This window comes from Eumetopias jubatus, unplaced genomic scaffold (genome assembly GCF_037043125.1).
Source record: "Eumetopias jubatus isolate StellerSeaLion01/CBP00866 unplaced genomic scaffold, mEumJub1_p1.0 scaffold_7, whole genome shotgun sequence".
Taxonomy (NCBI): Eukaryota; Metazoa; Chordata; class Mammalia; order Carnivora; family Otariidae; genus Eumetopias; species Eumetopias jubatus.
Window position 1 is genome coordinate 92,955,518 of NW_028274813.1, and position 27,698 is coordinate 92,983,215.

Genomic DNA, 27,698 nt, shown 5'->3' on the forward strand with positions numbered 1-27,698 from the left:
GCGAAGAGTGAGAGTTTGACTTCCTCTTTGCCGATTTGGATGCCTTTGATTTCTTTTTGTTGTCTGATTGCTGTGGCTAGGAGTTCTAATACTATGTTGAATAGCAGTGGTGATAGTGGACATCCCTGCCGCGTTCCTGACCTTAGGGGAAAAGCTCTCAGCTTTTCCCCATTGAGAATGATATTCGCTGTAGGTTTTTCATAGATGGCTTTTATGATATTGAGGTATGTACCCTCTATCCCTATACTCTGAAGAGTTTTGATCAAGAAAGGATGCTGTACTTTGTCAAATGCTTTTTCTGCATCTATTGAGAGGATCATATGATTCTTGTTCTTTCTTTTGTTAATGTATTGTATCACGTTGATTGATTGGCAGATGTTGAACCAACCTTGCAGCCAAGGGATAAATCCCACTTGGTCATGGTGAATAATCCTTTTAATGTACTGTTGGATCCTATTGGCTAGTATTTTGGTGAGAATTTTTGCATCCATGTTCATCAAGAATATTGGTCTGTAATTCTCCTTTTTGATGGGGTCTTTGTCTGGTTTTGGGATCAAGGTAATGCTGGCCTCATAAAATGAGTTTGGAAGTTTCCTTCCATTTCTATTTTTTGGAACAGTTTCAGGAGAATAGGTATTAATTCTTCTTGAAATGTCTGATAGAATTCCCCTGGGAAGCCATCTGGCCCTGGGCTTTTGTTTGTTGGGAGATTTTTGATGACTGCTTCAATTTCCTTAGTGGCTATAGGTCTGTTCAGGTTTTCTATTTCTTCCTGGTTCAATTTTGGTAGTTGATACATCTCTAGGAATGCACCCATTTCTTCCAGGTTATCTAATTTGCTGGCATAGAGTTGCTCATAATATGTTCTTATAATTGTATTTCTTTGGTGTTGGTTGTGATCTCTCCTCTTTCATTCATGATTTTGTTGATTTGGGTCATTTCTCTTTTCTTTTTGATAAGTCTGGCCAAGGGTTTATCAATCTTGTTAATTCTTTCAAAGAACCAACTCCTAGTTTCGTGGATCTGTTCTACTGTTCTTTTGGTTTCTAGTTCATTGATTTCTGCTCTGATCTTTATTTTTTCTCTTCTCCTGCTGGGTTTAGGCTTTATTTGCTGTTTTTTCTCTAGGTCCTTTAGGTGTAGGGTTAGGTTGTGTATTTGAGACCTTTCTTGTTTCTTGAGAAAGGCTTGTATTGCTCTATACTTTCCTCTCAGGATTGCCTTTGCTGTATCCCAAAGATTTTGAACAGTTGTGTTTTCATTCTCATTGGTTTCCATGAATTTTTTTAATTCTTCTTTAATTTCCTGGTTGACCCATTCATTCTTTAGTAGGATGCTCTCTAGCCTCCATGTATTTGAGTTCTTTCCGACTTTCCTCTTGTGATTGAGTTCTAGTTTCAAAGCATTGTGGTCTGAAAATATGCAGGGAATGATCCCAATCTTTTGGTACTGGTTGAGACCTGATTTGTGACCTAGGATGTGATCAATTCTGGAGAATGTTCCATGGGCACTAGAGAAGAATGTGTATTCCGTTGCTTTGGGATGGAATGTTCTGAATATGTCTGAAGTCCGTTTGGTCCAGTGTGTCATTTAAAGTCTTTATTTCCTTGTTGATCTTTTGCTTAGATGATCTCTCCATTTCAGTCAGGGGGGTGTTAAAGTCCCCCAGTATTACTGTATTGTTGTCAATGTGTTTCCTCGCTTTTGTTATTAATTGCCTTATATAATTGGCTGCTCCCATGTTAGGGGCATAGATATTTACAATAGTTAGATCTTCTTGTTGGATAGACCCTTTAAGTAGGATATAGTGTCCTTCTTCATCTCTTATTACAGTCTTTGTTTTAAAATCTAGTTTGTCTGATATAAGGATTGCCACCCCAGCTTTCTTTTGGTGTCCATTAGCATGGTAAATGGTTTTCCACCCCTTCACTTTCAATGTGGGGGTGTCTTTGGGTCTAAAATGAGTCTCTTGCAGACAGCATATTGATGGGTCTTGTGTTTTAATCCAATCTGATAGCCTGTGTCTTTTGATTGGGGCATTTAGCCCATTTACATTCAGGGTAACTATTGAAAGATATGAATTTAGTGCCATTGTATGGCCTGTAAGGTGACTGTTACTGTATATTGTCCGTGTTCCTTTCTGATCTATGCTGCTTTTAGGCTCTCTCTTTGCTTAGAGGACCCCTTTCAATATTTCTTGGAGGGCTGGTTTCGTGTTTGCAAATTCCTTTAGTTTTTGTTTGTCCTGGAAGCTTTTTATCTCTCCTTCTATTTTCAATGACAGCCTAGCTGGATATAGTATTCTTGGCTGCATATTTTTCTCGTTTAGTGCTCTGAAGATACCTTGCCAGTCCTTTCTGGCCTGCCAGGTCTCTGTGGATAGCTCTGTTGCCAATCTAATGTTTCTACCATTGTAGGTTACATATCTCTTCTCCCGAGCTGCTTTCAGGATTTTCTCTTTGTCTCTGAGACTCGTAAGTTTTACTATTAGATGTCGGGGTGTTGACCTATTTTTATTGATTTTGAGAGGGGTTCTCTGTGCCTCCTGGAGTTTGATGCCTGTTTCCTTCCTCACATGAGGGAAGTTCTCTGCTATTATTTGCTCCAATATACCTTCTGCCCCTCTCTCTCTTTCTTCTTCTGGGATCCCAATTATTCTAATGTTGTTTTGTCTTATTGTATCACTTACCTCTCGAATTCTGCCCTCGTGATCCTGTAGTTGTTTCTCTCTCTTTTTCTCAGCCTCTTTCTTTTTTTTTTTTTGAATTGGCATATTTGTTTATTTCTCAATTTGTGAAAATGTCCTTAATTTGTTGATGTAGCAAACAAATTTCAAATCTGATTGCTATGCAAAAGAACAGAAGATAATCTGCTTTGCAATGAACTTTAAAGTTCAACTGCACACAGGCAACATGGTATATATGAAAAAATTACTTACTGAACTACAGGTATTAAATACTGAAAAAAGTTAACAGTTTATTATAATTTATTTTATTTAACAATCTAGGAAGTTCACAGCCATCAGCAGTTCCAGTGCAATTTCAGGTGCAATTGGGAATTCAGGAATCTCTGTGGAGCTGTTAGTGTAGCGAACCTTTTGTAGGTAAAATACATGCATACTTTTGATAGCACATGTGAAGGAATCTCTCTAAAATTGACTTCATTAGTTTCGTTCTCAGTAAACTGACCTGGGCCACTCAACATGGCTTTTATTGTTCCAGATGTTAGTGCATGTTCTCTTTTTACAATAAATTCATGACCATCGGAAGATATCAATTTGACATACATGGCATGGCATCAGGGCCTTCACAGCCACCATAGGTTTTCTCTTCTCCATCCATTATGTTCTTATGAAATTCTACTTTACTTCCACAGGAACTTTAGTAGTTTCCTGCTGAGGCGAGGACGCAGTCAATCACCTGCTTCCATCAACAGGAAGTCTCAGCCTCCTTATTTTCCATCATTTGGTCTTCTATATCACTTATTCTCTCTTCTGCCTCATTTATCCTAGCAGTTAGTGCCCCCATTTTTGATTGCATCTCATTAATAGCCTTTTTGATTTCGACTTGGTTAGATTTTAGTTCTTTTATTTCTCCAGAAAGGGTTTCTCTAATAACTTCCACGCTTTTTTCAAGCCCAGCTAGTATCTTTAGTCATGATTCTGAACTCTAGGTCCGACATCGTACTAATGTCCGTATTGAGTAGGTCCCTGGCAGATGGTACTACTTCTTGTTCTTTTTGCTGAGGTGGTTTTTTTCGTCTTGTTATTTTGTCCAGAGGAGAATAGATGAATGAGAGAACAAAATGCTAACAGGTTTACAACGTCCCCAGCAAATACACTGTATACAAATCAGAAAAGACCTGAAACCAGGGGAAAAGAAAGGGAAAGAAAGAAAAAAGAAAGAGAAAAAAAAAGATAAAAACAGAAACAGAACAATACAAAAAAAGCAAAATATGATCAGGCTAGTGCATAGATCAGTGCCACACACTAGATTTTGGGCGCATTTTGGTCTGTTAGAAAAAAGTGCCTCCTAAAATTTTAAGGGAAGAAAGACATATATGTACAAAATAAGGGTTGATACAATGAAGGGATGGAAGATGATTGTAAAGATGAAAATTATAAAAGATTTTATAAAAGGAATTGATAAGAAGTTGTTTGAAAAAAGAAAGAAGTTTAAAAAAAAAGGGAGAGAATGTGATCAGGCAGGAGACTAGAACAAAGCCATACACTAGTGATTTAGGGTATATTTTGATCTGTTAGAAGAACCTGTATCTCAAAATTTTAAAGAGAGAACAACTTACATATATATGCCAAAAATAAGGGTAACTACTATGAAGGGATAAAATAGGACTCTAAAAATGAAAAATAAAAAATGTGTTTTTTTTAAAGAAGCGATTGATGTTGGTTGAAAAAGGGAAAAAGAAAAATTTTTTAAAAAGTTAAAAAAAATTAACTTTGATGAACTAAGGAATCATGGTAAAAAAAAAAACCCCCATGAATTCTCTGTGCAATATTCCCCAAGCGCTGGAGTTCTCCCGTTCTCCTTGATGGGTAAACTTGGTCTTGGCTTTGCTGGCTGTTCGTGCTGATCTTCTGGGGGAGGGGCCTGTTGCCGTGGTTCCCAAATGTCTTTGCCAGAGGCTGAATTGCCCCGCCCTTGTAGTTCCGGGCTAAGCAAGCTGCTCGGGTTTGCTCTCAGGAGCTTTTGTTCCCTGCAAGCTCTCTGTACAGCTTTGGAGGACCAGAGCGAAAATGGTGGCCTCCCAGTCTCCACCCGGAGGAGCTGAGAACTCGGGGCCCCGCTCCTCAGTGCGCCCCCAGAGAAAAGCAGTCACTCCCGTGTCCCCGGTCTCCGGCCGCACTCCGTGCTCACCCAGCCTGTGACCGAGCGTTGCTATCTCTGGCACCCGACCCCGTGTGGAGTCTCCAAACCCAGCAGATCCCTGCGGTGCACTCCCGCGCTGCTCCTCCCGGGAGAGGAAAGGGAGTCTCCCCGGCTCTGCCGCTTGTTGGGTCCCTGCTGGAGTAGCAGTGGCCCGACTGGGCCGCGGATCACAGTTTATGGCAACCCCGAGCTGAGAGCAGCCCATGCCTCGGCTCTGTCTCTGCAGCCAGCTTCCCTGCTCCGATACCTGGGAGCTCTGCTGCACTCAGGCTCCCCCGGTCTTTCTGTGACCCCAAGGATCCTGAGACCACACTGTCCCGGGAGGATTCCACCCCCCACTTAGCCACTGGAGCAACGTCCCTCAGCAGAGCCGACTTCTAAAAGTTCCGATTTTGTGCTCCGGGGCTCTATCACTTGCCAGAAGCCGCCAACGGAGGCCCCCTCCCCCGCCGTCTGTCCTCCCGAATATTGCCTCAGATTCACTTCTCCGCACATCCTACCTTCCAGTAAGTGGTCGCTTCTCTGTTCAGAGAGTTGTTGCTACTCTCCTCTTCGATCTCCTGTTGAGTTCGTAGGTGTTCAGAATGGTTTGATCCTTATTCAGCTGAATTCCTGAGACCAGACGAAATCCAGGTCTCCTACTCCTCCACCATCTTGCTCTGGCCCTCCAGTTTTTTGATGTCTCTATGAACATATACTGAGCTTCAAAATTTTGTTTCTCTTATGTATGTAGTAAGAAGTGGGAAAATTTAAAAAGACCAGCAGAATCAGCATTTACCTGAATGTCTTAGTCTTAACTTAACTTGAAAAGTATTTTGATCTAGTTTATTAATACTGTTCTTTATTTTAATTATTCCAGAGGCAGCAGTTGGGGACAGCTGTAGAATTGGAAATGGCCAAGATGCTTGAGGAAAATACGAACATCCTTAAATTTGGATATCAGTTTACACAGCAGGGACCCCGAACCAGGGCGGCTAACGCTATAACAAAAAACAATGACTTAGGTAAGGCATATGCATTTCAAATCAAATTTCTGAATTGTATCATTAAACTAATGTTATTAGAGGGATTTTTTTTTTTTACAATAGATTTCAACACAGATTTTTGGGCCTTTGTTTTTAAAATCTGCACAGTCCTTTTTATGTTGATTGAATTAGAGTTCAGTTTAAGCGCGGTTGTAGTGATTACTGGGTTCATAGGGGAAATCTTCTGTCACAAAGATTTCACAGCTTTAAGCAAACAGTTTTCTACCACAAACATAATATAAATGCTTCCTGGAACAAAAGTTGTGTTTTCAGTTACAAGTCTCCTCTTGGAGCTAGTAAAGATTTCAACATTTCAGGGAAGTTTTTTACCCTTTTTATCAAACAGGCCTAGAAAGAAATTCATTTTTACATGATAAAATATGGATTATAGTTTTGATCCAAGTTGTATAGTGTGTGGCACGTAAGTGTCTGCTGTCCTTTCCGGCCTCCCTGACCCAGCTATTACTGGGCAGCTTGTCTTCTCGCCGCACACGTCGGTCAGTCAGAGGTTGCCCATTTTTTCCCAGTTCCTACTGAAAATACTGCTGAAACTTGTGCTTGTTTGAAATAAGTTTTCCAGCCAAGGCTGAATTAAAGAATATGCTTGTAATTTTGTTTCTACATGTTTCCGATAATTGACTCTTCCTTTAAGTTTGGTGTTTGTCATTGAAATATTTTTTAAAGATGTGTTTAGAGAGGAATTAAAATAAGACTTCTTAAAGGGAGTAACACTTCAAAGTGATGCAGTTCTTTTAAGCTTCAGCCATATTCAAGTTTGCATTCTTTAAAGGTTTCTAAAGCAGAAAAGTTACAGCTTCCTTCCCTCAACCCAAATTACTATGAAGAGTATTAGTTCAAACCCTTTCTGTCTGTCCTTTGATGACTTAGTTTCCCAGAGAAGATTTTAGCCTCTTGCATTTTAGAAAATTGGTGTGTTCGGTGTACTGTTGATTCTCAGTGTAATTTGCAAAGTCATGCTAATTACATCGAGAATGAACAGTATACCAAAAGATGAGAGAACACATGAAAAGTCCTTCCTGGGCTGCTTTATGTTAACACTGTGCAGCTGAGTAGGTGTCCATGGCCACGTGTGGTAGAGGGTGAGGAGGCCAATGTTGAAGGTGTGGTCTGACGTGAAGCCAAAGTGAGAGAAAGCAAAAGCTTTCTGTGGGTACCTCTGGAGACCCCCGCCTCATGCTCTTTCATCCTGAGCCAAGCCAGAGTTTCAGACATGAAGTGAGAGGGGAAGTGCATGGATAAAAGCCCCCATTTGGGATCCAGCTAGTTGTTGATATGCTGAGGACAGTTTGCAGATTGTGAAAAGGGACTCATTGCAGGCTGCTGCCTCCAGAGTAAACTCGCAGTAAGTACTTGCTGCTGGAAGCTAACACAATGAAAAAGTGATGTCAGCAGATTAAAAGGCAGTGCTGGTAGGAGGCACTAAAATGAGATGGGAAGAAACTTAGTTCCTTTGGATTTGTTTGTGGGAGGCATCTGAGAGCCATTATTGGCCATTGAATTCATGATTAAGATGATACTTAAAAAATTCTATTTTTTATTCTAGAGATTGGATGTCAGGTTAGAACTTACTTGCAATTGATCATAAAGTATTGAGAACTTCTTTTAGTGGAGTCAGTTTTGGAAAGAAATTGCCAAAGAATTATTAATAGGTGTGGTGTCTGGGTGGCTCTGTCAGTTAAGCGTCTGCCTTCGGCTCAGGTCATGGTTCCAGGGTCCTGGGATTGAGTCCCGCATCCGGGCTCCCTGCTCAGTGGGAAGCCTGCTTCTCCCTCTGCCTGCCACTCCCCCTGCTCATGCTCTCTCTCACTCTCTCTCTGACAATAAATAAAATCTTTTAAGAAAAATGAATTGTTAATAGGGCCAAATTTATAAGCCTCTCATCTAGCAGCTGAACCGAGGAACTGCTGGTAGCAAGTAGGCACTGAGTGAGGAAGAAGAGTCCGGCCTGGCTGTTGTCCCTGTCTTCTGCTGTGTGTGCTCCCAGCACCCTCCGCCCTACGTGTCGGTCTCGGCGCACAGGTCAAGGCAACAAGCGTCAAGACCCTGTGTTCATACCGGCAGTCTGACATGGAGCCGCCAGAAAGACCTCACAGATCAAAACTTGAAACGTAGAATCTCCGGGGCATCTAGTTTTCCTTCACCTTGCACATGGGGCTATATCAGATCTTTAGTGTTGATTCTGATGTCTTACCTCTCATTGTTTCCTGTTCCTGGAAATAATCCTACCTACTGCCATCTCTCCAGCTAAGAAGCGTCCTAGCTGTGACCAGCAGAGAGAGTCCACGGCACACATGCACTATTTGCTTGAACTCTGAATCTCCTATTACTGTCCGCACACCAGCTAACCGCATCATTTCCAACCTTTTTTGTCTGCTCTCTTCTGTCACAGACCTCCTTTACATGTGTTTTTTATGACATGCATTTTAACACCTGAAATGGTCTGCCAATAATCTCCAAACCCTGCTGCAATTCAGCATTCTCTTGGAAATGTTCTACCCTAAAGGGTAATCTGGTCTTTCAAGAAAGTATTTCTGTATTTTTCAGAGATCTATATATATGAATAAGGTTTGTATTTGAGAACTCAAGTCTCTACTTGATTTTCTTCCCTTAATATTTCAGTAAACACGCAAGACTTGTTTTCGTTAACATGGACTAAAATTAGAGTGAAGGTTGCACTTAATTAGCTAAGTATAAAAATGCTCATGGGAGCTTGATATTTCAGTTCTCCTGGTTTTTGCTTTCTGGCTGGTACCCAGCCAATGACTGGACAGGCTTTTATGCACATCACTTGAATGTCTGCTTGAAGACCCCATCCTACCATCACTGAGTACGGCCTACTGGTTTGAGGTCACCAGTCTGCAAAGCGGCTGGGGCTCCTGAGACCTCTGCACCTTTCTTTTGCTCCATCCACTGAACTAGTTGACTGAGCACTTTGGTGGCCAGAGTCTATTATGGCCGCCGGGTAGGACTTTACTGCCTGACTAGGGTCTGAGGCGTCCGTTCCTTTGCATTTTGTCGTTTTGTTAGAGCCTGGTTCATTTTGTAGGAGACACTAGAAGGAAAATTTGGAAAGCAGTAGCAAGTCATTTACCTCTAAAATGACAAAAATGTTTTCATTACGTTCTTTCACAAACTAAGGAAATGGGTTGTGGTGCCTCGATCGTTACTTTTAATACTTTCTAATCCCAGCTGTCGGAATGTGACTTCAAAATTTAACACAGTAATTTATAAGGCATTGTCTTAACAGGTATCAATTTTTTTAATAACAAATGAGACGGGTGCAGCGCCGTGAAGGTGGATACAGAGCAGTTTAGATTTCTCCCACTCCTGGGGGAGCTCACGTGAGCTGAGGACACGTGGTTCGCATTTCGAAGCCCTTCAGTTCTCAACAAGTAAATGGCAATGATGCAGGATGCAAATTTTTTATTTTAATGGCCCTGTGAACAAATGGACATTTCATTTCTGTACAACTCTAACGGATCATACAGAAACTTGTTCCTTACTAGGAAGTTAACATTGTACAAAGTAACCGAGATTTCTAATATGCTTTTTTTTTTTCCCCTCACAGTTCGCAAAAGACGAGTTGAAGGAGACCACCAGTAAGTCCACCAAGATCCAATCTTTGGGAGACTTGAAGGGTTCACCAAGAGCTCATAGTGGTGATGTCAGATGTAACATTTTCCTGGGTAGAAGGGAAAAGACTGGAAATCTTTTTTTTTTTTTTCAAACTACATGTATCTTTTTTCTAGTTTACGTTAACAGTTTCAAACTGTAAAATCAATAGGTGGTATTTTGTAACATTTTTTTTTCTGCTAAAATCAATTTTAATTTAGCTTAATTAAATGGTTTGTGATGAGTCATGAGTTAAGTACAATTGTGAAAGAAGTTTAGGAAATCATTTATGTAAAATACTATGAACATTTTAAGGACCAATCTTTTTTAAATCAAAAAGGGACCTGACGGATACGAGAATTGCTGTTGCACCTGTTAGGTAGAAGACCCTCATCAGCTTTCTTTCCTTATCCCGTTGCATGGAGCTCTTGCCGTGTTTTAGAATACATGAACTTGGCAAGAGTGTGCTTTCCATTTCTATCAAGAAAGCAAAATGCCAAAAATTTTAAAACCGATGACTCAAGATCTGGTCCTCTGTTCAGGAGTACCAGCCCATCTTTGGGGGAGAGAAAGGGGCCTCCTGCACATTCCAGGTCACCACACTTGTCTGATGGGTGTGAGTCGGCAGCACCTAGACTTGTTTAAACAAAGTCGTTGGCTTGGCCAGGTTCCGTACTTTAAAAGTATAGTTATGTCTAAATTCATTATAGTTTTTAATTGGGCATTATTAAATTTTTGTGAAAGCTCATAATAAAAAGCATCTATACTGTAAAGTAAATGAACAACTGGCCTGTGTATGAATTAGCTCTTGCACAGCATTGGGAATTTGTGTGCACACGACAGAATTGCATAGATGGTCGTGACTCGGCGCTTGCTATGAACTGTGCAACCAGTAAGGAAAACTGTCCTTCATAAATCTAATGTTTATTACGTTTCCTTTCGTCTTACACTTTCTTGTCCACATTGTATAAAAGTAATCTCTCGTGAGAAAAGTGTCTTCCTACTGCTGATGCTCAAGGTATTCAATGAACACGCGAACGGTGTGCCCTGGTGAAGGCTGCGTCCAGCGCAGGCAGGGCAACAGGGGATTGGACCTGGACTCCGGCCCTGTTTCAGGGCAGCCCCTGGAGAAGATGGCGGAGACCATCCTGACCTCCAGCATTCAGGCCTGGCTAGATGATTTACAGGGAATAAAGGGAAGAATCCCATTTAAGAGTAGGGGAGAGGTCTGTTGATTCCTTAACGAAGAGTTTTTGAAATTGAATTACAAAGTGTCCCTCCTTTGGCTTGGGCTGGACAGTTTACTCAGTGAGCCACGGAGCGTCTTGTGTGCTCTGGTAATAAGCCTTCTCAACAGGCGAAAGCTTCCCTTTCAAGAACTGGTGGTCTTTATTTTTTCGGAGTCAGTATCGGTGTTTTAAAGGTGCCAAAGATTGACTTTGCACTATTCCCTTTCAGTTAGAGACCACTGATATTTTTTTTTCCCAAGTTAGCAAGTGTTTCTATCTTCTTTTCATATACAACTTTGGAAATCTACTTGATTTTAGAGACTGCTCACTTGCCGCAGGGTGGGGAGTGAGCGTGCAGCAAGTCTTTAAAGGTCCCCATCACACCAACAGCAAGGCTTCCTTGCTTGCACTGTCCTGTAAGTCAGTGAATTGAGAAGTATGCTACCCCTTCTACCGTAAGTTTTCTTTTTTTAATAGGTAGGTGGGGCCCTACCCAGTATGTGTATCATACTTATGGGTGGTATCTTTTTCATTTATGACTTACTGAAGTATGAAGAAGTGTTTTGCTTGTAACATTCCAGTTCTGAGCTATGACAGTTATATAATTGAAGGAAACATTTTTTTTCATAAATATCTTTAAAGATGACCATTCATCCAACTGAATACAGAAAATCAATTATAATTACAAGGGAGAAAACTGGTGTTTACTTTGATCTTTAAAGTTCTGGCACCTCCTAACCTTTTAGTAACTTACAGTATTTCTCTATAGCTTTAAAATGTTATAATAGATTAGGGATCTGAAATAGTCTTGATTTTTAAACCAAAGATTTTCTAAGGCCTTAAAACATTCTGTAGGCTAACCAATTTAAACTTATCTGGTTATCTAATCAAAGAATATTTGCATTTTTTAAATTGCTGTTTTTAAAAATCTTTTAATTTCCCATTTTGTAAAATTTTACATTCATATTTGAAGTTGATTTTGCAAGTATGTCTACATGAAATTGTACGTATTGAAGAAAGCAATATTAATAATACTGATATTATTAAAATGAATTTTGGTGCTATAAACTTGTAGCTTAAATCTAGTAGAAGTCTTTAGTTGAAATACGTTTCGTAAGGGTGCCTGTCATTTAGAAGACCAAATAAACATTTTGTTTAAAAAAACTAGCAGATTGTTAGAGATTTCAAGGAGAATTATCTCGCTTATGACATTGCAAATTCCTGTTATTTGAATGAAGTAACCCACATACTCACTTTGTGCAACAGGTGCACTCTGGAAAAGTTACATGTAAATAGAACTTTGTAAATTGTTCCTTTGACAGTATCTGATGTATTTTCACTTAAAAAGGGGATTCCATGGTATAATAAAAATTATAATAGAAAAACGTTTTGATAAAATGTTAGTCATGTCCTATTCGTACAGTATATTTAATCCTTGCTGCCATTAAAGCAAGATGAGAAGGCTCATGAGATTGCATGCATTCTGTTAGTTTTCGTTCTGTGCTCGCAGGGCATGTCTCCCTGGCCCGTACGGCGTCGGGCAGCACGGGCCCCTTGCCGGGGCCAGAGGGTGGCTCGCTGTCCGGGGGCGCCCAGCAGCTCCCTCTGCGAGTTCAGTCCTGTCCTTTGCCCCTTCACTCATTGGAAACAAAGTTTTTCTAATATTGATATAATTAACCTATAACTTTGTTTTAAAGGTAGACAACAGGATGTGACATACATATATATCATGAAATACCTGCCCTGAGTTTAGTTAACATCCGTCAGCTCACACAATTAAAAACAATGACGGATTTTTCCTTGTGATGAGAACTTTTAGAATCTACTCCCTCAGCAACTTCCAGATCTGTAACACGGTATTGTTAACTAGAGTCACCATGCTGTTCCCCGGGACTTACTCATCTTCTAACGGGAAGTTTGTAGCTTTGACCACCTTCACCTGTGTCCTCCACTCCCCACCCCTGCCTCTGGAAACCACCTGGCTAGTCTGTCCCTGAGATCAGTGTTTTTAGATAGCCATATAAATGCGATCATAAAGTATTTGTCTTTCTCTGGCTTAGTTCACTTAGCATAACGCCCCTTCGGCCACTTCACTTGTGCATAGTATTAGCTGAACACAAGGCATCCACGGAAACCAAACACACAGATGTACCAGAACCACTACTATTGCCCTCAGACAAGGGTGTGAGTTCTTGGGCCTAACCATCTATCGAACTGTCTCCTGTCCACTCTCACCGAGCATGCATGTTTCTAGATCATTCTCACAAGACTTGCTTACCAAAGAAACGCTTCACTATTTTTAAATTGAGAAAATGTTTTTATAAGCAAAGATTTTTATATTTTTGTCATTTTTATTTGGCTATTCTTCTGTTCTGCATTAGAATTCAGCTCCGTAAGTCTGATACTCAAATACTACTAATACGAAATATACTTAAATATTAAACGACTCATAATAGTGAAGTTTCTTTTGAAGACTGTACTATAGGCATTTAGAACTTACCACGTCATACTGAGGTAATTTCAATAAAGTTTATCAAATATTCTATAGACTTGGACTTTTTGAAATATCCCTTTAGTTCTTATGTTCTAAACTTATATCTTACATACCCGTTCAGGAACAAGCTTATTTCCTATAGTTACTCTAGCCCAGTCTATTAATTACATTAAGCCATATAAAATTGTCACTACTTGACCATTTTTATCCATAAAAATAGTAATTTCACATGGTTGAAGTACCGTCGGTTCTTGGTCTGGTCCGGCCATAAAGGTGAATTGACAAATGTGAAGAAACAGAATCCTATGGACCTGATGGGAGCCAATCCTACTAATAAACGAAAGATGATTTTTACAGCAATTCAAAGACCTCTCTTACCAGTCACCCGAATCCACCAAGCAAAAGAGAAAATCTGAGATGTGTTCTAATGGTTTGAGGAAGCTTTTAGGGGTAAGCGTCAAATAACTTAAAAACTTCACAGTTCTGAAACGTAGGGGAATGAAGACTTTCCCGTTGCATCTTTAATGTTGGCCGGCCTTCCAAGGATGGCTATTGGGCTTCCTTTCTTCTGCAGGAGGTCTGGATGCCTGTCCTCCTCGGAAGGAAGGAGGCTAGGCACCTCCAGCTCCTGTGAGTCTGCGTGGCCCTGGGGAGACAATGGGGCAGCGCAGCCAAAATGCACAAAAACCTAAGACCCAGAGCAGTTACCAAAATAAGCTTCTTGTCAGGGAAAAATGGATTTTCTAAAGTCACAGACTCTTGCTTCTGAACATTTTTTATTCACAACTAGGATTATGCAAAGGCGATTCAACTCATCATTTCAATCAAAACAAGTCATGTCATCATTGCTTTAAAACAAACTGTTGAAAACAATATACAGTTGACTCTTGAGGAACGGGGTTAGGAGCACCAATTCCCTGCACAGTTGAAAATCCGACTATCACTTTTGCCTCCCCAGAAACTTAACTACTAATAGCTTACTGCTGACCAGAAGCCTTACTGAGGCTGTTGACTAATACCTGTTTTGCTTGTTAAATGTATATAATAAAGTTAAAGAAAATTTATTAAGAAAACCATAAGGAAAGAGCGCCTGGGTGGCTCAGTCGTTTAGTGGCTGCCTTCGGCTCAGGTCATGATCCCAGGGTCCTGGGATCGAGCCCCACATCGGGCTCCCTGCTTGGTGGGAAGCCTGCTTCTCCCTCTCCCACTCCCCCTTGTGTTCCCTCTCTCGCTGTGTCTCTGTCAAATAAATCTTTAAAAAAAAAAAAACCCATAAGGAAGAGAAAATACATTTACAGCACTGTACCATATTTATCAAAAAAAAAAAAAAAAAAGGCTGTAAGTGGACCCGTGCAGTTTAAACCTGTGTTCCTCAAGGGTCAGTACAATGTATACAATGAGGGCACATTTCATACTTCAGTCGTTTTCTTCCTCTTCACCCCCCACTTTCCTCTTTCCAGAGGCCTCAGCTCCTGAACAGATACAAGAAATAAGATGTAAAATTCAATATCAAACGTTTCTAGAAATTTTGTCTACATTTGTTCTGAGCTATCCTCAACAAAATACTAGCAAACCAAATCCAACAATATATTTTAAAAAATCATTCACCAACTGATCAAGTGGAATTTATTCCTGGGTTGCAAGGGTGGTTCAATATTTGCAAGTCAGTTGGGACACCTGGGTGGCTCAGTTGGTTAAGCATCTGCCTTCCGCTCGGTCCTGGGATCAAGTCCTGCGTCGGGCTCCCTGCTCAGCGGGGAGTCTGCTTCACCCTCTGCCTCTCCCCCTGCTTGTGTTCTCTCTGTCAAATAAATCTTTAAAAAATATATTTGCGGGGCGCCTGGGTGGCTCAGTTGGTTAATCGACTGCCTTCGGCTCAGGTCATGATCCTGGAGTCCCGGGATCGAGTCCCACATCGGGCTCCCTGCTGAGCAGGGAGTCTGCTTCTCCCTGTGAACCTCTTGCCTCTCATGCTCTCTATCTCATTCTCTCTCTCTCTCAAATAAATAAATAAAATCTTTTAAAAAAAAAATAAATAAATAAATATATTTGCAAGTCAATCAATGTGATACATCACATCAATAAGAGAAAGGATAAGAATCATATGATTGTTTCAGTTAATGCAGAAAAAGCATTTGACAAAGTACAACATCCATTCATGATAAAAACCAACAAGTTTAGAGGGATCGTACCTCAATGTAATAAAGGCCACCTATAAAAACTCACAGCTAACATCATCCTCCTCAATGGGGAAAAATTCAGAGCTTTTCCCCTAAGCTCAGGAACAAGACAAGGATGGCCACTCTCACCACTTTTATTCAACATAGTACTGGAAGTGCTAGCCTCAGCAGTCAGACAACAAAAAGAAAGAAAAGGCATTCAAATCAGTAAGGATGAAGTATTAACTTTCAGTATTTGCAGATGACATGATACTGTATATAGAAAACCCAAGACTCCAAAAAGCTGCTAGAACTGATATACAAATTCAGTAAAGTTGCAGGATCCAAAATCAATACAGAGAAACCTGTTGCATTTCTCTACACCAATAATGAAGCAGCAGAAAGAGAAATTAAGGAAACAATCTCATTTACAATTGCACCCAATATAATAAGATACCTAGGAATAAACCTAGCCAAAGAGGTAAAAAAAAAAAAAGAACTCTGAAAACTATAAAACACTGATGAAAGAAAGTGAAGAGGTCACAAAGGGAAAGCCATTCCATGCTCATGGATTGGAAGAACAAATATTAAAATGTGTATACTACCCAAAGCATTCTACACTTTTAATGCAATCCTTATCAAAATACCAACAGCATTTTTCACAGAAGTAGAATAAATCTAAAATTTGTATGGAACCACAAAAGACCCTGAATAGCCAAAGCAATCTTGAAAAAGCAAAGCTGGAAGCATCAGAATTCTGGACTTCAAGTTCTATTACAAAGCTGCAGTAATCTGAACAGTATGGTACTGGCACAAAAACAGACACACGGATCAACAGAATAAAAACCCAGAAATAAACCCACAACTATATGGTTAATTAATCTTCGGCAAAGCAGGAAAGAATATCCAATGGGATAAAGTCTCTTCAACAAACGCTGTTGGGAAAACTGGACAGCTACATGCAAAAGAATGAAATGACCACTTTCTAAATTCAAAATGGATTAAAGACCTAAATATGAGACCTGAAACCATAAAAATCCTAGAAGAAAGCACAGGCAGTAACTTCTCTGACATTGGCCATAGCAATTTTTTTTTTCAAGATAGGTCCCCTGAGGCAAGGGAAACAAAAGCAAAAATGAACTATTGGAACTTCATCAAAATAAAAAGCTTCTGCACAGCAAAGGAACAACAAAACTAAAAGGCAGCCTACTAAATGGGATAAGCTATTTGCAAATGACATATCTGATAAAGGGTTACATATAAAGAACTCGTACAACTCAGCATCTAAAAACCAAATAAACCAATTAAAAAATAGAAGATATGAACAGACATTTCTCCAAAAAAGACATCCAGACAGCCAACAGACACATGAAAACATGCTCATCAGCACTCACCATCAGGGAAATGCAAGTCAAAACTACAATGAGCTATCACTTCACACCTGTTGGAATGGCTAAAATCAAAAACACAACAAACAAGTGTTGGTGAGGATGTGGAGAAAAAGGAACCCTCTTGCACTATTGGTGGGAATGCAAACTGGTGCAGCCACAGTGGAAAACACTATGGAGTTTCCTCAAAAAGTTAAAAACAGAATTACCCTGTGATCCAGCAATCGCACTACCAGGTATTTACCCAAAGAATACAAAAACACTAATTCAAAGGGATACGTGCATCCCTATGTTTATAGCAGCATTATCTACAAGAGCTAAATTATGGAAATAGCCCAAGTGTCCATCGCTAGATGAATGGATAGAGAAGATGTGGTATATATACACTGGAGTATTACTCAGCTGTAAAAATGAATGAAATCTTGCTATTTGTAATGATGTGGATAGAGCTAGAGAGTATAATGCTAAGTGAAATAAGTCACAGTAAGACAAATACCTTAGGATTTCATTCATGTTAAATTTAAGAAACCAAAAAAAATGAACAAAGGGAAAAAAATAAACCAAGAAACAGACTCTCAACCTTAGAGAACAAACTGATGGTTACCAGAGGGGATGGGGGAGAGGTGACAGGTGATGGGGATGAAGGAGGGCACTTGTGATGAGCACCGGGTGTTGTACGGAAGTTTGAATCACTATATTGCACACCTGAAACTAATATAACACTGTATGTTAACTAACTGGAATTAAAATTAAAACTTAAAAAAAATAATAAAGTGGTTCTGAGCTGATGTGGGAGCCAGCCCTTCACATCAGGAGGCTACCCCCCAGGAGCAACCCATGTCCACAGACACTGTCTCTAGCCAGTCAGGCCCCACGAACCTGGGCTTCCCCAGGCAGCAGTCAGGGCAGAAGAGATGCTTCCTGCTCACTCCATACTGACTGACGTTCCAATCATATTACTTGAAATACATTCCCCTGCTTCCTCACTATTTCACTTTTTTAATCTAAAATTCAGTATTTTTAAAGCCTGTGGGTTTTTAAAAAGGACTGCTTGCATTTTATGTGCTTTCTTAGTATAGTTTTGAAGTTTTTTTTTTTTTTTAAAAGATTTTATTTAGGGGCGCATGGGTGGCTCAGTGGTTAAGCATCTGTCTTCGGCTCAGGTCATGATCCCGGGGTCCTGGGATCGAGTCCTGCATCGGGCTCCCTGCTCAGCAGGGAGCCTGTTTCTCCCTCTCACTCTGCTGCTCCCCCTGCTTGTTCTCTCTCTCTCTCTAATAAAAAAATAAAATATTTTTTAAAAAATAAAGATTTTAGGAAGAGAGAGAGCAAGTGGGGGGGGGAGAATCTCAAGCAGACTCCACACTGAGTATGGAGCCCTACTTAGGGCTCAACCTCACAACCCTGAGATCATGACCCGAGCCGAAATCAAGAGTCAGATGCTCAACCGACTGAGCCACCTAGGCGCCCCTAACATTTTAAATATATATATTTTAAAGATTTTGTTTAAATATATATTTTTATATGAAAAATGAATGCCTCCCTCAGGTGACTCGTGCTTAACTGACATGCTTAACATTTCTGTTACTGTGATGTTACTGTTACCAATCTGTGACTCTAAACCTAGAGTAAAGCATATTAAACATTCAGAAAACAGTGAATCAATTAAATAGTGTGTGGTCAATAATATAGTGATTCCCTATATATTTAAGACTTAAAATGTATTTGTACTTACGACATAAGTGGAAAAGGAAATAATTAAAGGGAAAGTATTTTAGTAATGTGAAAATGGAATAACCCTCAATTACTATTACACCCAAACAATAAAGATGCCAGGTTACCACGAGGACCATGGTATAGCCCTTGCTCTACCACACTGAATTACTTTCGGGCGTGGTGGTGCCTCAGGGCCCCGCACGTTTTCTCACAGGACTTTCCATCCTCCTCAGACGCCCACCAGGCCCGTGTGCCCTGCAAGCTAACACCTTCTTCCACACCCAGCGAGAGGTCTCCTCTGAGCAGCCTTCCAACACCCGCCTGAGCACAGGGGTCAGACCCTCCTCTGGCCGCTCCCGCTCCTGTCACTGCATTTACCTCACTGACTTCCAGTGAAGCCTACAGACATCTGTGCTCCTGGGCTGGGAGCTACTCTTCAGTCCAGGAGTTGGCTCCTGGGTTCAGAACAAACCCCTTAGAGTTGAATAAACTTGGTTCTACCTCATCACTGATGAGTTTCCTTGCTCTTAGGAATCTTTAAGCCTTTTCTTCTGATCTTTCATCGCTGTCTGAAGAATAGATTCTGGCTCGTTCCTCTGAAAGCAAAGGAACTTCAGACATGGGATTGACCCTCAAAGATGAAGACCTGTTTATTCCTGAGTTTTTCTCCTGAATGTTGTTGCTTCCCACTTTACATTAATTATCCCTTCTGGAGCCAACAACATTTTTAAAGTTTTTTTTTTTTAATGATTTTATTTATTTATTTGAGAGAGAGGGAGGGAGGGAGAGAGGGAAAAAGAGGAAGAGCACCATGGGAGAATGAGAGCGAGAAGCAGACTCCCTGCAGGACTCATGACCTGGGCTGAAGGCAGACGCTTAACTGACAGAGCCACCCAGGCGCCCCAACATTTTTAAAGTTTTGATGAGAAGGTATATATAACTGTCAGACATGCTGAAATGACTTCGATTTGGGAGGTTTTGTTCTGAAAGCGTCATCACTTTTGAACACCCAAGAGGTTTTATGTACACATTAAATACTACAAAGTTTAAATACTGGGTCAACTACATAAGCAGGCAAACTGCTCATTACCACATTTTCCTCCATAAGGACATAAGTTATTTAATTAATTTTATTTGGGAGTGCCTTATTTTCCCAGCTAAGCTTTTCTGTGGGAAAGTGGCCCCAACAAAAATAGTAAAAATAAAAGGCCTTCGTACTGTTGCCCTAAGTAAATCACAACAGGGCAAGCCTCTGCAGCCCTCAGATGAGATGTGACCTCCATGCCCAACTCACCTGGGAGCTCCCCTTGGTAATGGTTTTTAATGGCTTCGGCGTCTTCCTCCTCCTCATGGGCACTGTTAGGGTCCTGGTAGGGGGCACTCAGCCCCTGCTGGTTCTGCTTCTCCCATAGATGGGTGGGCTCGTGAGTAGAAGCCCTCAAACGTTCTTCTTTCTGTAAAGAAGGAAATGAACTTTTTAACTGAAAAAACGAACTACCTTTGTGCCCACTTGGACCTACGTTTACTACATTTCTTGTTTTCAGAGAACAGCTCTCCCCGTCCCACCCCTGTTATCACACACAGCCGGCAGTTGGCGCAGTTTAGTTCTAAGGCATGAAGGCGGCACAGGGGGGCGGAGCAGAACACTCCCTCGCGCTAACTGCCCCATCAGAACAGACCCAGACCCGGGCGTCGGGAGCTGCATTGGGAGCTGCATGCCGCCGTCCCCCCTGTGGCCCAGTCAGAGCCCAGAGAGCAGCAACCAGCCTGAGGAACCTCAGCCGTGCCCGGTGGACACGTGAGGGAGGCTGTGTCTGCTGACCCCTGAGACACATACCCGGCTCGCTCGGGCTCCACCGAACTACAGTGGTGCCCAGAGGTTCCTATCCGGGCCCCTCCCCACAGAGAGCTTCCCCAGAGCTCCCGATGACAGGATGGGGAGGCGCTGGTAGGGGAGGGTCCCTGAGCCCCAGAGCAGAACAATCACACCTTTCCTCCGCCTGGCAATCCACGCACTGGTGTTCACAAGGCAGAGCTGGTGTCCAAGGAGTTAGGAATGTCTTTTTGACCTTCGTAGCCATTTCCTATCTGGCTAACAAAGTTTTATGATATCTGTCAAAGGTTACGTTTTCTAAATGATCAGATTTTCCCTGAAATCTCATACGCTGAAGAGAGAGCACAGGAGTGTCTGGTTTGCTATATCTCATCAGCGGTCACTGACATTACTATGATTCACCACACGCTTGGGTTTGAGCTGGCTCCCTGATAACAACAAGAAATAAAATGGTGGTGGCAATACAAAATTGTGAATTAGTATTCTGGAAAAGTACAGCTCTTAATACCCCAAAAATCCCAGGATAAAGCTTAGCGGACGCACCTTAATCATTTCAGTGCGCTGGCACTCGGGATCACGCCCAGCCATGGGTAAGATTCTAATCCTCTGCGTCTTTGAGCATCTCTTATCAAGTGGCAGGGTCATCTTTCTGTGTGTGGCACAGTCTGTAGAGTGAGGTCTGCTGGGAGACAGGAACGTCTCGCTGTAGACTACGAACGGTGAGGGGGGATTATGTCAAGGGCACAGACAACTGCGGACAGTGACCACTTCCCCTTCAGCAGATGAGGGAGGCCGGGTCTCAGGTCCTGGCGCTCTGAGCGTCCTCACTCTCTGCTCCCTCCCTCTGTCCCATCTCCAGGGAATGCTGGGGGGGAGGGGCGGGGAGTGCAAGTGGAGGAAGGAGGAGAACAGGCAGCAAGGTCAAGGGCCTTTCCAAAGAACCACCCCCTACAACCCCACAGCCCCCCCACCCCCTCCCAGGACCATCAGAGAGGAAAGAAGGGATGGGAAATCTCAGTTCTGTGAGGGTGAGGCAGAGGCCAGAAGCTGTGATTCAAGAACTACAGAGGCATCCCTCCATCTGCAAACGACTAGAGGGAAGGTCAAGGCAAGGAGGCCTCAGGACAGCGCAGGACAGTAGCCGCTCGAATGGGAGTCCCTGGGGCAGAACACAGTACATTCCTGACTAGAAGGAGGCAGGTCTTCAGTACATCAGAAGGAAGAAAGGGAGTTCCTTAGGAGAGCACCTCTGAAACTGGAGAGAGATGGGATGTAAGGAATATGCGGAACTTGGAGCACAGTGGGGAAAAAAGCGTGCCGTGGAATCGTTTGTCTCTTACACCACCATTCGAGAAAGCTCAGGAAGAGGTTGGATTTGAACAGCATTTACTATGCCAGGTCTCTGCACTGCATGACCTCTTATGTATTATTTGACTTAACTGACACATATCCCTGTGAAGTAGGTATTATCTCCATTTTATAGATAAGGAAACTAAAAATTAGTGAGAGTGTGGGGCGCCAGGCTGGCTCAGTCAGTCAAGCGTCCAACTCTTGGATTTCAGCTCAGGTCATGATATTAGGGTTGTGAGATCAAACCCCGCTTCAGGCTCTGTGCTGAGCGTGGAGCCTGCTTAAGATTCTCTCTCTCCCTCTGCTCCTCCCCCCAAGTCACACACATTTTCTCTCTCTAAAAAAATAAAAATTTAAAAAATAAAAGTGAGATTGAGACTCTTCTTCAAGCTTAGACAGAAGTGAGACACAACCTCAAAGCTGTCTGTCCTTAAAAAGGCGTAACAGATTTATTGAGCGTAATTTACATACCATAAAATTCAGTCATTTTAATATACAATTAAACAATTTTTTAAATTATAAAGTGCGACCATTATTACAATCTGATTTTATTTATTTATATATTTATTTATTTGAGAGAGAGAGATAAACAGAGAGAACACAAGTGGGGTTGGGGAGGAGTAGAGGGAGAGGGAGAAGCAGGCTCCCAAGGAGCAGGGAGCCCGATGCGGGACTCGATCCCAGGACCCCGGGATCATGACCTGAGCTGAAGGCAGACGCTTAACGACTGAGCCACCCTGGCACTCCTACACTCTGATTTTAGAACATTTCCATGACCTCAAAAAGAAACCTTGTGCACACTGTTAGTCCGCTAAGTGCCCCACTTTGAGGAGAGCCGCATGAAGGATAACAGCATGGTGTCCTTAGAGGGAAGGTGTGTGAAGGAGCGGAGCGAGGAGCATCCAGCGAAGAGGCTGCCGCATGGGTATGAAGCACAGGTCTGCCTGGGGTCGGGCCGCAGCCCCTCCCGTCATCTAGCCCTTTCCTCTACTGTGTGCACACACCAATAACATGCTCATGCTCGGCCAGCCTCCCAGCTAAACTCCACTGAAGGGAAAGGACACAGGCCGGCCAAGCGGCAAAGACCAGTCTTCTAGGCCTCCTACCAGTTGCACTGACCAATGTGAATTCATTCACTGGTCTTCTGGTTTATACAGTGTCTCAGGTTGGTTTTGACAGCAGGAACTGGCTCCCTGAGAAACAGCAATTTGTAGTAAAAGTGAAAAAATAGCATGGGAACCAGACCGCATCCCTGGTGAGCTGCACCTTGAAATCATGTCAATCAGGGCTGAGTCAGGCTTTCTGCACAACTCTCTGCCTTGCTGCTTTAACTACCAGTAACAACATGTCAGGATGAACAGTTACCTAAAGGTGAGTTTGGATTTAAAGACAGCTTGTCCCTGTAGACCAGTGTCTTCTCGAACGAACAGGTGGTTGTGATTGCCCTGCATTGGGGCTTTGTAGACATCAAACACTTCACTGCCTAGATGCAGGGAAAGGCTGCAAATGAGAAAGTGTTCAGTACTGGGGTGGACATTCAACAAATCCCACAGTTTCCATTCTCCCCTATAGGCTTTACTTAAACTGCTGTGGAACTGTGTCCTGAATTCATGAGAGAAACAGAGGCACTGTAAATAAGGTATTCCCTTTTAAAGCCAAAGGTGATAAAATTCATCCTTCCTTTAACTTGAAATCTAATTGTTTTGTCATTCTCCCAATCTCTACTTCATTAGTAAGATAAAAACAATTTTTTCCCAAAATACCATTGTATACTGCCCAATAGTACCTCATGCATGTGAGCTAGCCTTAGGCTTTCCCCCGGAGAAGGCAGCTACCATGAATCTGATCACATCCTGGGCCTACTTTTAAAGTGTCCTCCCAGAGGCCTAGATTTCATTAATTCTTTAATGAAAGATGGCCCCAAAGTAAGGTCCTGCACAGAGAACCCCGTTCCTCCCAGGTACCCCTCTGGGTTTTCCAGTGCCCTCCGGGCATTATGGGCTCACCTCCCATCTGACCACTTGACCACCCGAGCATTGCTTTCCTTAATTTCATTTCCTTCCTCGTCCCGGCGTTTCCTCCATCTTATCGTATTTTCTACCTGGTTCAAAACACAAAGGCATTAGAAAACCAATGTAACTAAACTGCATGTTCTTTTTTCCTCCAGTGACTTACAATCATGTGCCAAGAATTAGTATGTAGTGGTAAAGGAAGCTCACAAAAGAACTAGCCCATCAGGCAACACTGAAACCCTCCTGCAACAAATACGTAGAGATGTTGGTTAAACTAACCATTTTGTTAAAACCTTTCCTGGGCTCTAGTTCATAGCAGTGGAAGCAGAAGCGAAGTACGATGCAGGATGGAGATATTATCGCACACACTAGGAGCTCCAAAGAAGGGAGGCTGAGGCTTTGGGTCCACAAGGGTTAGGCAGTTAAAATGGAGACCTCTGCCTACTGCATGTCCACTGGAAGGGCTATGAACCCAATGAAGGAGGGACTAGTAAGCCTGACCTAGTGAGACACGGAAGCTCTGGGCATTAAGTTAAAAATAAAAAGATAAAAGAATATACAATTAAGAAATCAACAACAATTTAAACTTGAGACTTCCACTTTGCTCTGTTTTTTAGTTCAAATGTGTCCTACCCGAGTAGTAGGGAACTCCAAATCACAAAGGTAGCCTAAAAATTGGTTCTGCCCCCAGCAGAAGCTCATCCCCAAACCCAAGCAAGAAGACAACAGCCCTGTGAGAGCACAGGCATGTCCTGCCATCCCAGGCCTTCTTGAGAGGAACTGCCTGAAGTCAAGGCCTCTCTTTGTGCATAGTCGGAATTCCATAAAGAGCCTGAGCGACATCTATCGTGGGAAGCTGCAAGGGTCTACCCACTATAAAATGTAGAGGCAACTCCCTATACCTAACTATATTTATCCTAAAGGAAGTAGCTAACAATTTTCAAGAATTTGTATTGTTACTTCCATTGAAAAATTACAACTGGGAGAAAAAAGTTAGAAAAGTGACAATTACAGGGATTAAAAAAAGGGTATGTAACCTCTCCCCAAAAAATATTCTGAAAAGACTTTTCAGTCCTTGTTCTAAAGTTATTTATTGACTGAAGAGTAAACATAAAAGATCATTTCATAATCTCAAGTCTCAAGTCATTATCTCTGTTTTACTTAATGAAATACTTCAAAAGAAAAAGAAAAAATCAAGTATAGAATGGTACCTTTAATCTTAACCTGGTTCGATCTTCCTCGTCAAGCATTTTCTCACCTTCAAATTCATCTTCGTAATACTGAGGATCGAAAGGTCTAAAAATTGTTTTTTAATCTCATGTTAGCCATATTTAGTAATGAATATTATTAATGCTTATAAAATAATCATCTTTACAACATGTACCAATATGTTAAAAGTCACAGTAGACAAATAACTTCATGTAAAATTTCAAGAAAGTATGCAAATTAGTGTACTTTCTTGAAATTTGATTTTAAAACATTATCTGAAAAAAATCCAAGTGTGACTAATAATTCAAAGTCTCGTTTGAAGAGATAGGTCTTCTAAAATATAAATAAGACAATGGTCTACTTTTTTTTAAAGAAAAGTATCCTGTTTAATTACACAAAAGCTTATATTCATGAACCTTCATGAAAAATACCCATCAATACTATTTTGTTGTCCAAAATCATTGTCTTTTCCAGCCATAGTGGCTTTTGCACTGAACATTTATGAATTCTCTAGCAAACTTTCTCAATCTCATTTTCTGATTTTTCAGCTTTACACTAGTGAAAAACACCTTTGTCAACTGTCATGTCTGTTATATTTATAAGTTCCAAATGCTAGAATAATCATTCACATTAAAATTCTCACACAAGGGGCCCCTGGGTGTCTGAGTCAGTTGGTTAAGCATCTGCCTTCAGCTCAGTTCATGATCCTGATGTCCCGGGATCGAGTCCCGCATCAGGCTCCCCACTCAGCAGGGAGTCTGCTTCGCCCTCTGACCCTCCCCCCTCTCATGCACTCTCTCTCTCTCTCTAATAAATAAATAAAATCTTTAGGGACACCTGGGTGGCTCAGTGGGTTAAGTGACTGCCTTCGGCTCAGGTCATGATCCTCAGGTCCTGAGGTTGAGCCCCGCATTGGGCTCCCTGCTCAACGGGGAGCCTGCTTCTCCCTCTCCTGCTCCCCCTGCTTGTGCTTGCTCTGACAAATAAATAAAATCTTAAAATAAAATGAAATCTTTAAAAATAAAATTCTCACACCAGTAACTCATCATTTTTTACCACAGCACATCCTAAACTCACTTTTCCAGAGGTATATGAGGAATCTCCTATCTTTATAATTAGCCAACTCATAAGAAAAACATTTACATTCCACCTATTTTAATTTAGTATCTTGAAAAAAAACTTTAATCAGTCCTCTTACTTGGGTTCTATGCTGAGAACTTTAGGTAGTTTAACAAAGTACAATTCATTTCCTAAATCAGAGTTGATACTGGGGATTTCTACTTCTATTCTGGTCTCAGAAATCGGCTCTTCCTCCTGCTGGTCCTGAGGCACTCCATGTTCATCCTAAGAGAGGAATCGGGATGTGAGAGCTTGAAGTGAAATTAAAAATGCTCTAGCTCTTCTCGAGTACTAGGAGATACAGGTGTGACTGAAAATAAATTCAGACACCGCTTTCGGAACAAAACAGTCAGCAACCCCTCCAGGCCTCTCCCTAAAATTTCAGCCTCTCCCCCAAAACTACCACCATGGGAAACAAGATCTATTAGCCTGCATTACCAGAAAAAATATTTATTTTGTCGACATATCTGGTTTGCATAAGACATTAAATGACAGAACTGTGAAAATGTACAACCCCCCAGTACTAAGTAACTATTAAAATCAGAGAAGTCAAATAGCACATGCTTTCTGGCACAGGTTTGCATTAAGAAAAACGTAAATCAGGGGCGCCTGGGTGGCTCAGTCGGTTAAGCGTCTGCTTTTGGCTCAGGTCATGACCCCAGGGTCCTAGGATTGAGTCCTGCATCTGGCTCCTTGCTCAGTGGGGAGCCTGCTTCTCCCTCTGCCTGCCCCTCCCCCTGCCTGTGTTCTCTCTCTCTCTCTGTCACACACAAATAAGTAAATAAAATCTTAAAAAAAGAAAGAAAAACTTAAATCAAGGGGTGCCTGGGTGGCTCAGTCGGTTAAGCGTCTGCCTTTGGCTCAGGTCATGACCCCAGGGTCCTGGGATTGAGCCCAGCATCTGGCTCCCTGCTCAGCAGGGAGTCTGCTTCTTCCTCTCCTCCCTGGTCATGCCCTCTCTATCTCTGTGTCTCTCAAATAAGTAAAATATAAAAAAAAAAAAAAGAAAGAAAAGAAAAGAAAGAAAAGAGGGGGCGCCTGGGTGGCTCAGTCGTTAAGCGTCTGCCTTCGGCTCAGGTCATGATCCCAGGATCCTGGGATCAAGCCCCACATCAGGCTCCCTGCTCGGCAGGAAGTCTGCTTCTCCCTCTCCCACTCCCCCTGCTTGTGTTCCTTCTCTTGCTGTATCTCTCTCTGTCAAATAAATAAAATCTTTTTAAAAAAAGAAAAGAAAAACTTAAATCAAAGGTTTTCAAATTACAAGTCCTCACAGTTTAGCCCCTAAAGTTTGGCATCAACCTCATTTTGAGCAGTTCCTTGTGTGCCCTCAAATATCCACAGTTCCCAACATAGCTGAGAAAGTCACCCATTCCTCAGATGTTTCAGACCGCTACTCAATTATCTATGTCCTCTCTCCAGAGGAGTCAGACCCTTCAGCCTTTAAAACTTTAACTTTGAACAATGGGATCCGCTGAGGTTGGTGATTGTACTTACAGCAGGCTGCCCTGGAATAGTTTGTTCACTGTCCCCATCACTCTCTGAAGAAATGTCATCTATGTCTCCAAACAGATCCATGAAGGCTGGGAGAAAATATACAGTATTAATTTCTCTCATTGAGTTTCTTCACACAGTTCTTAGCCCTTC

General features: G+C 41.8%; 2 protein-coding genes and 1 pseudogene across 5 annotated transcripts in view; 1 reads left to right on the top strand and 2 right to left on the bottom strand.

Moving 5' to 3' along the window:
- Positions 1-27,698, top strand: part of TMOD3 (tropomodulin 3) — a 100,545-nt gene that overhangs the window by 72,263 nt on the left and 584 nt on the right. Inside the window, exons 9-11 of one of the 4 annotated variants that reach the window (XM_028099933.2) lie at positions 5,746-5,890; positions 9,501-9,531; positions 18,764-18,999. In XM_028099933.2, coding sequence (XP_027955734.1) covers positions 5,746-5,890; positions 9,501-9,531; positions 18,764-18,926 — 339 coding nt within the window. In that variant the 3' untranslated portion in view covers positions 18,927-18,999. Of the gene's footprint in view, positions 1-5,745; positions 5,891-9,500; positions 12,241-18,763; positions 19,002-27,698 lie in introns of those variants that run through there. The other 3 variants (XM_028099934.2, XM_028099935.2, XM_088024796.1) reach the window with 3 other exon arrangements.
- LOC114206287 (elongin-C pseudogene) lies at positions 2,986-3,388 on the bottom strand (annotated as a pseudogene).
- On the bottom strand, positions 14,001-27,653 carry LOC114206286 (RNA polymerase-associated protein LEO1-like). Its single transcript, XM_028099936.2, has 8 exons — positions 27,549-27,653; positions 26,134-26,279; positions 24,938-25,022; positions 23,721-23,815; positions 23,080-23,214; positions 20,908-21,043; positions 19,825-19,984; positions 14,001-14,739 (listed from the first exon to the last, which is right to left on the bottom strand). Exons 1-8 carry the CDS (start codon positions 27,627-27,629, stop codon positions 14,684-14,686), a joined length of 894 nt encoding a protein of 297 aa, XP_027955737.2. The 5' UTR covers positions 27,630-27,653; the 3' UTR covers positions 14,001-14,683.

Bases quoted from the DNA above. Each gene is read 5' to 3' on its own strand.
- LOC114206286 (XM_028099936.2), bottom strand. From the start codon at position 27,629: ATGGATCTGTTTGGAGACATAGATGACATTTCTTCAGAGAGTGATGGG. The intron at 25,023-26,133 runs GTAAGAGGACTG...AACAATTTTTAG, and splicing joins GTTCTCAGCATAGAACCCAA to ACCTTTCGATCCTCAGTATT. The intron at 23,215-23,720 runs GTGAGCCCATAA...TCTCATTTGCAG, and splicing joins GTCAAGTGGTCAGATGGGAG to CCTTTCCCTGCATCTAGGCA.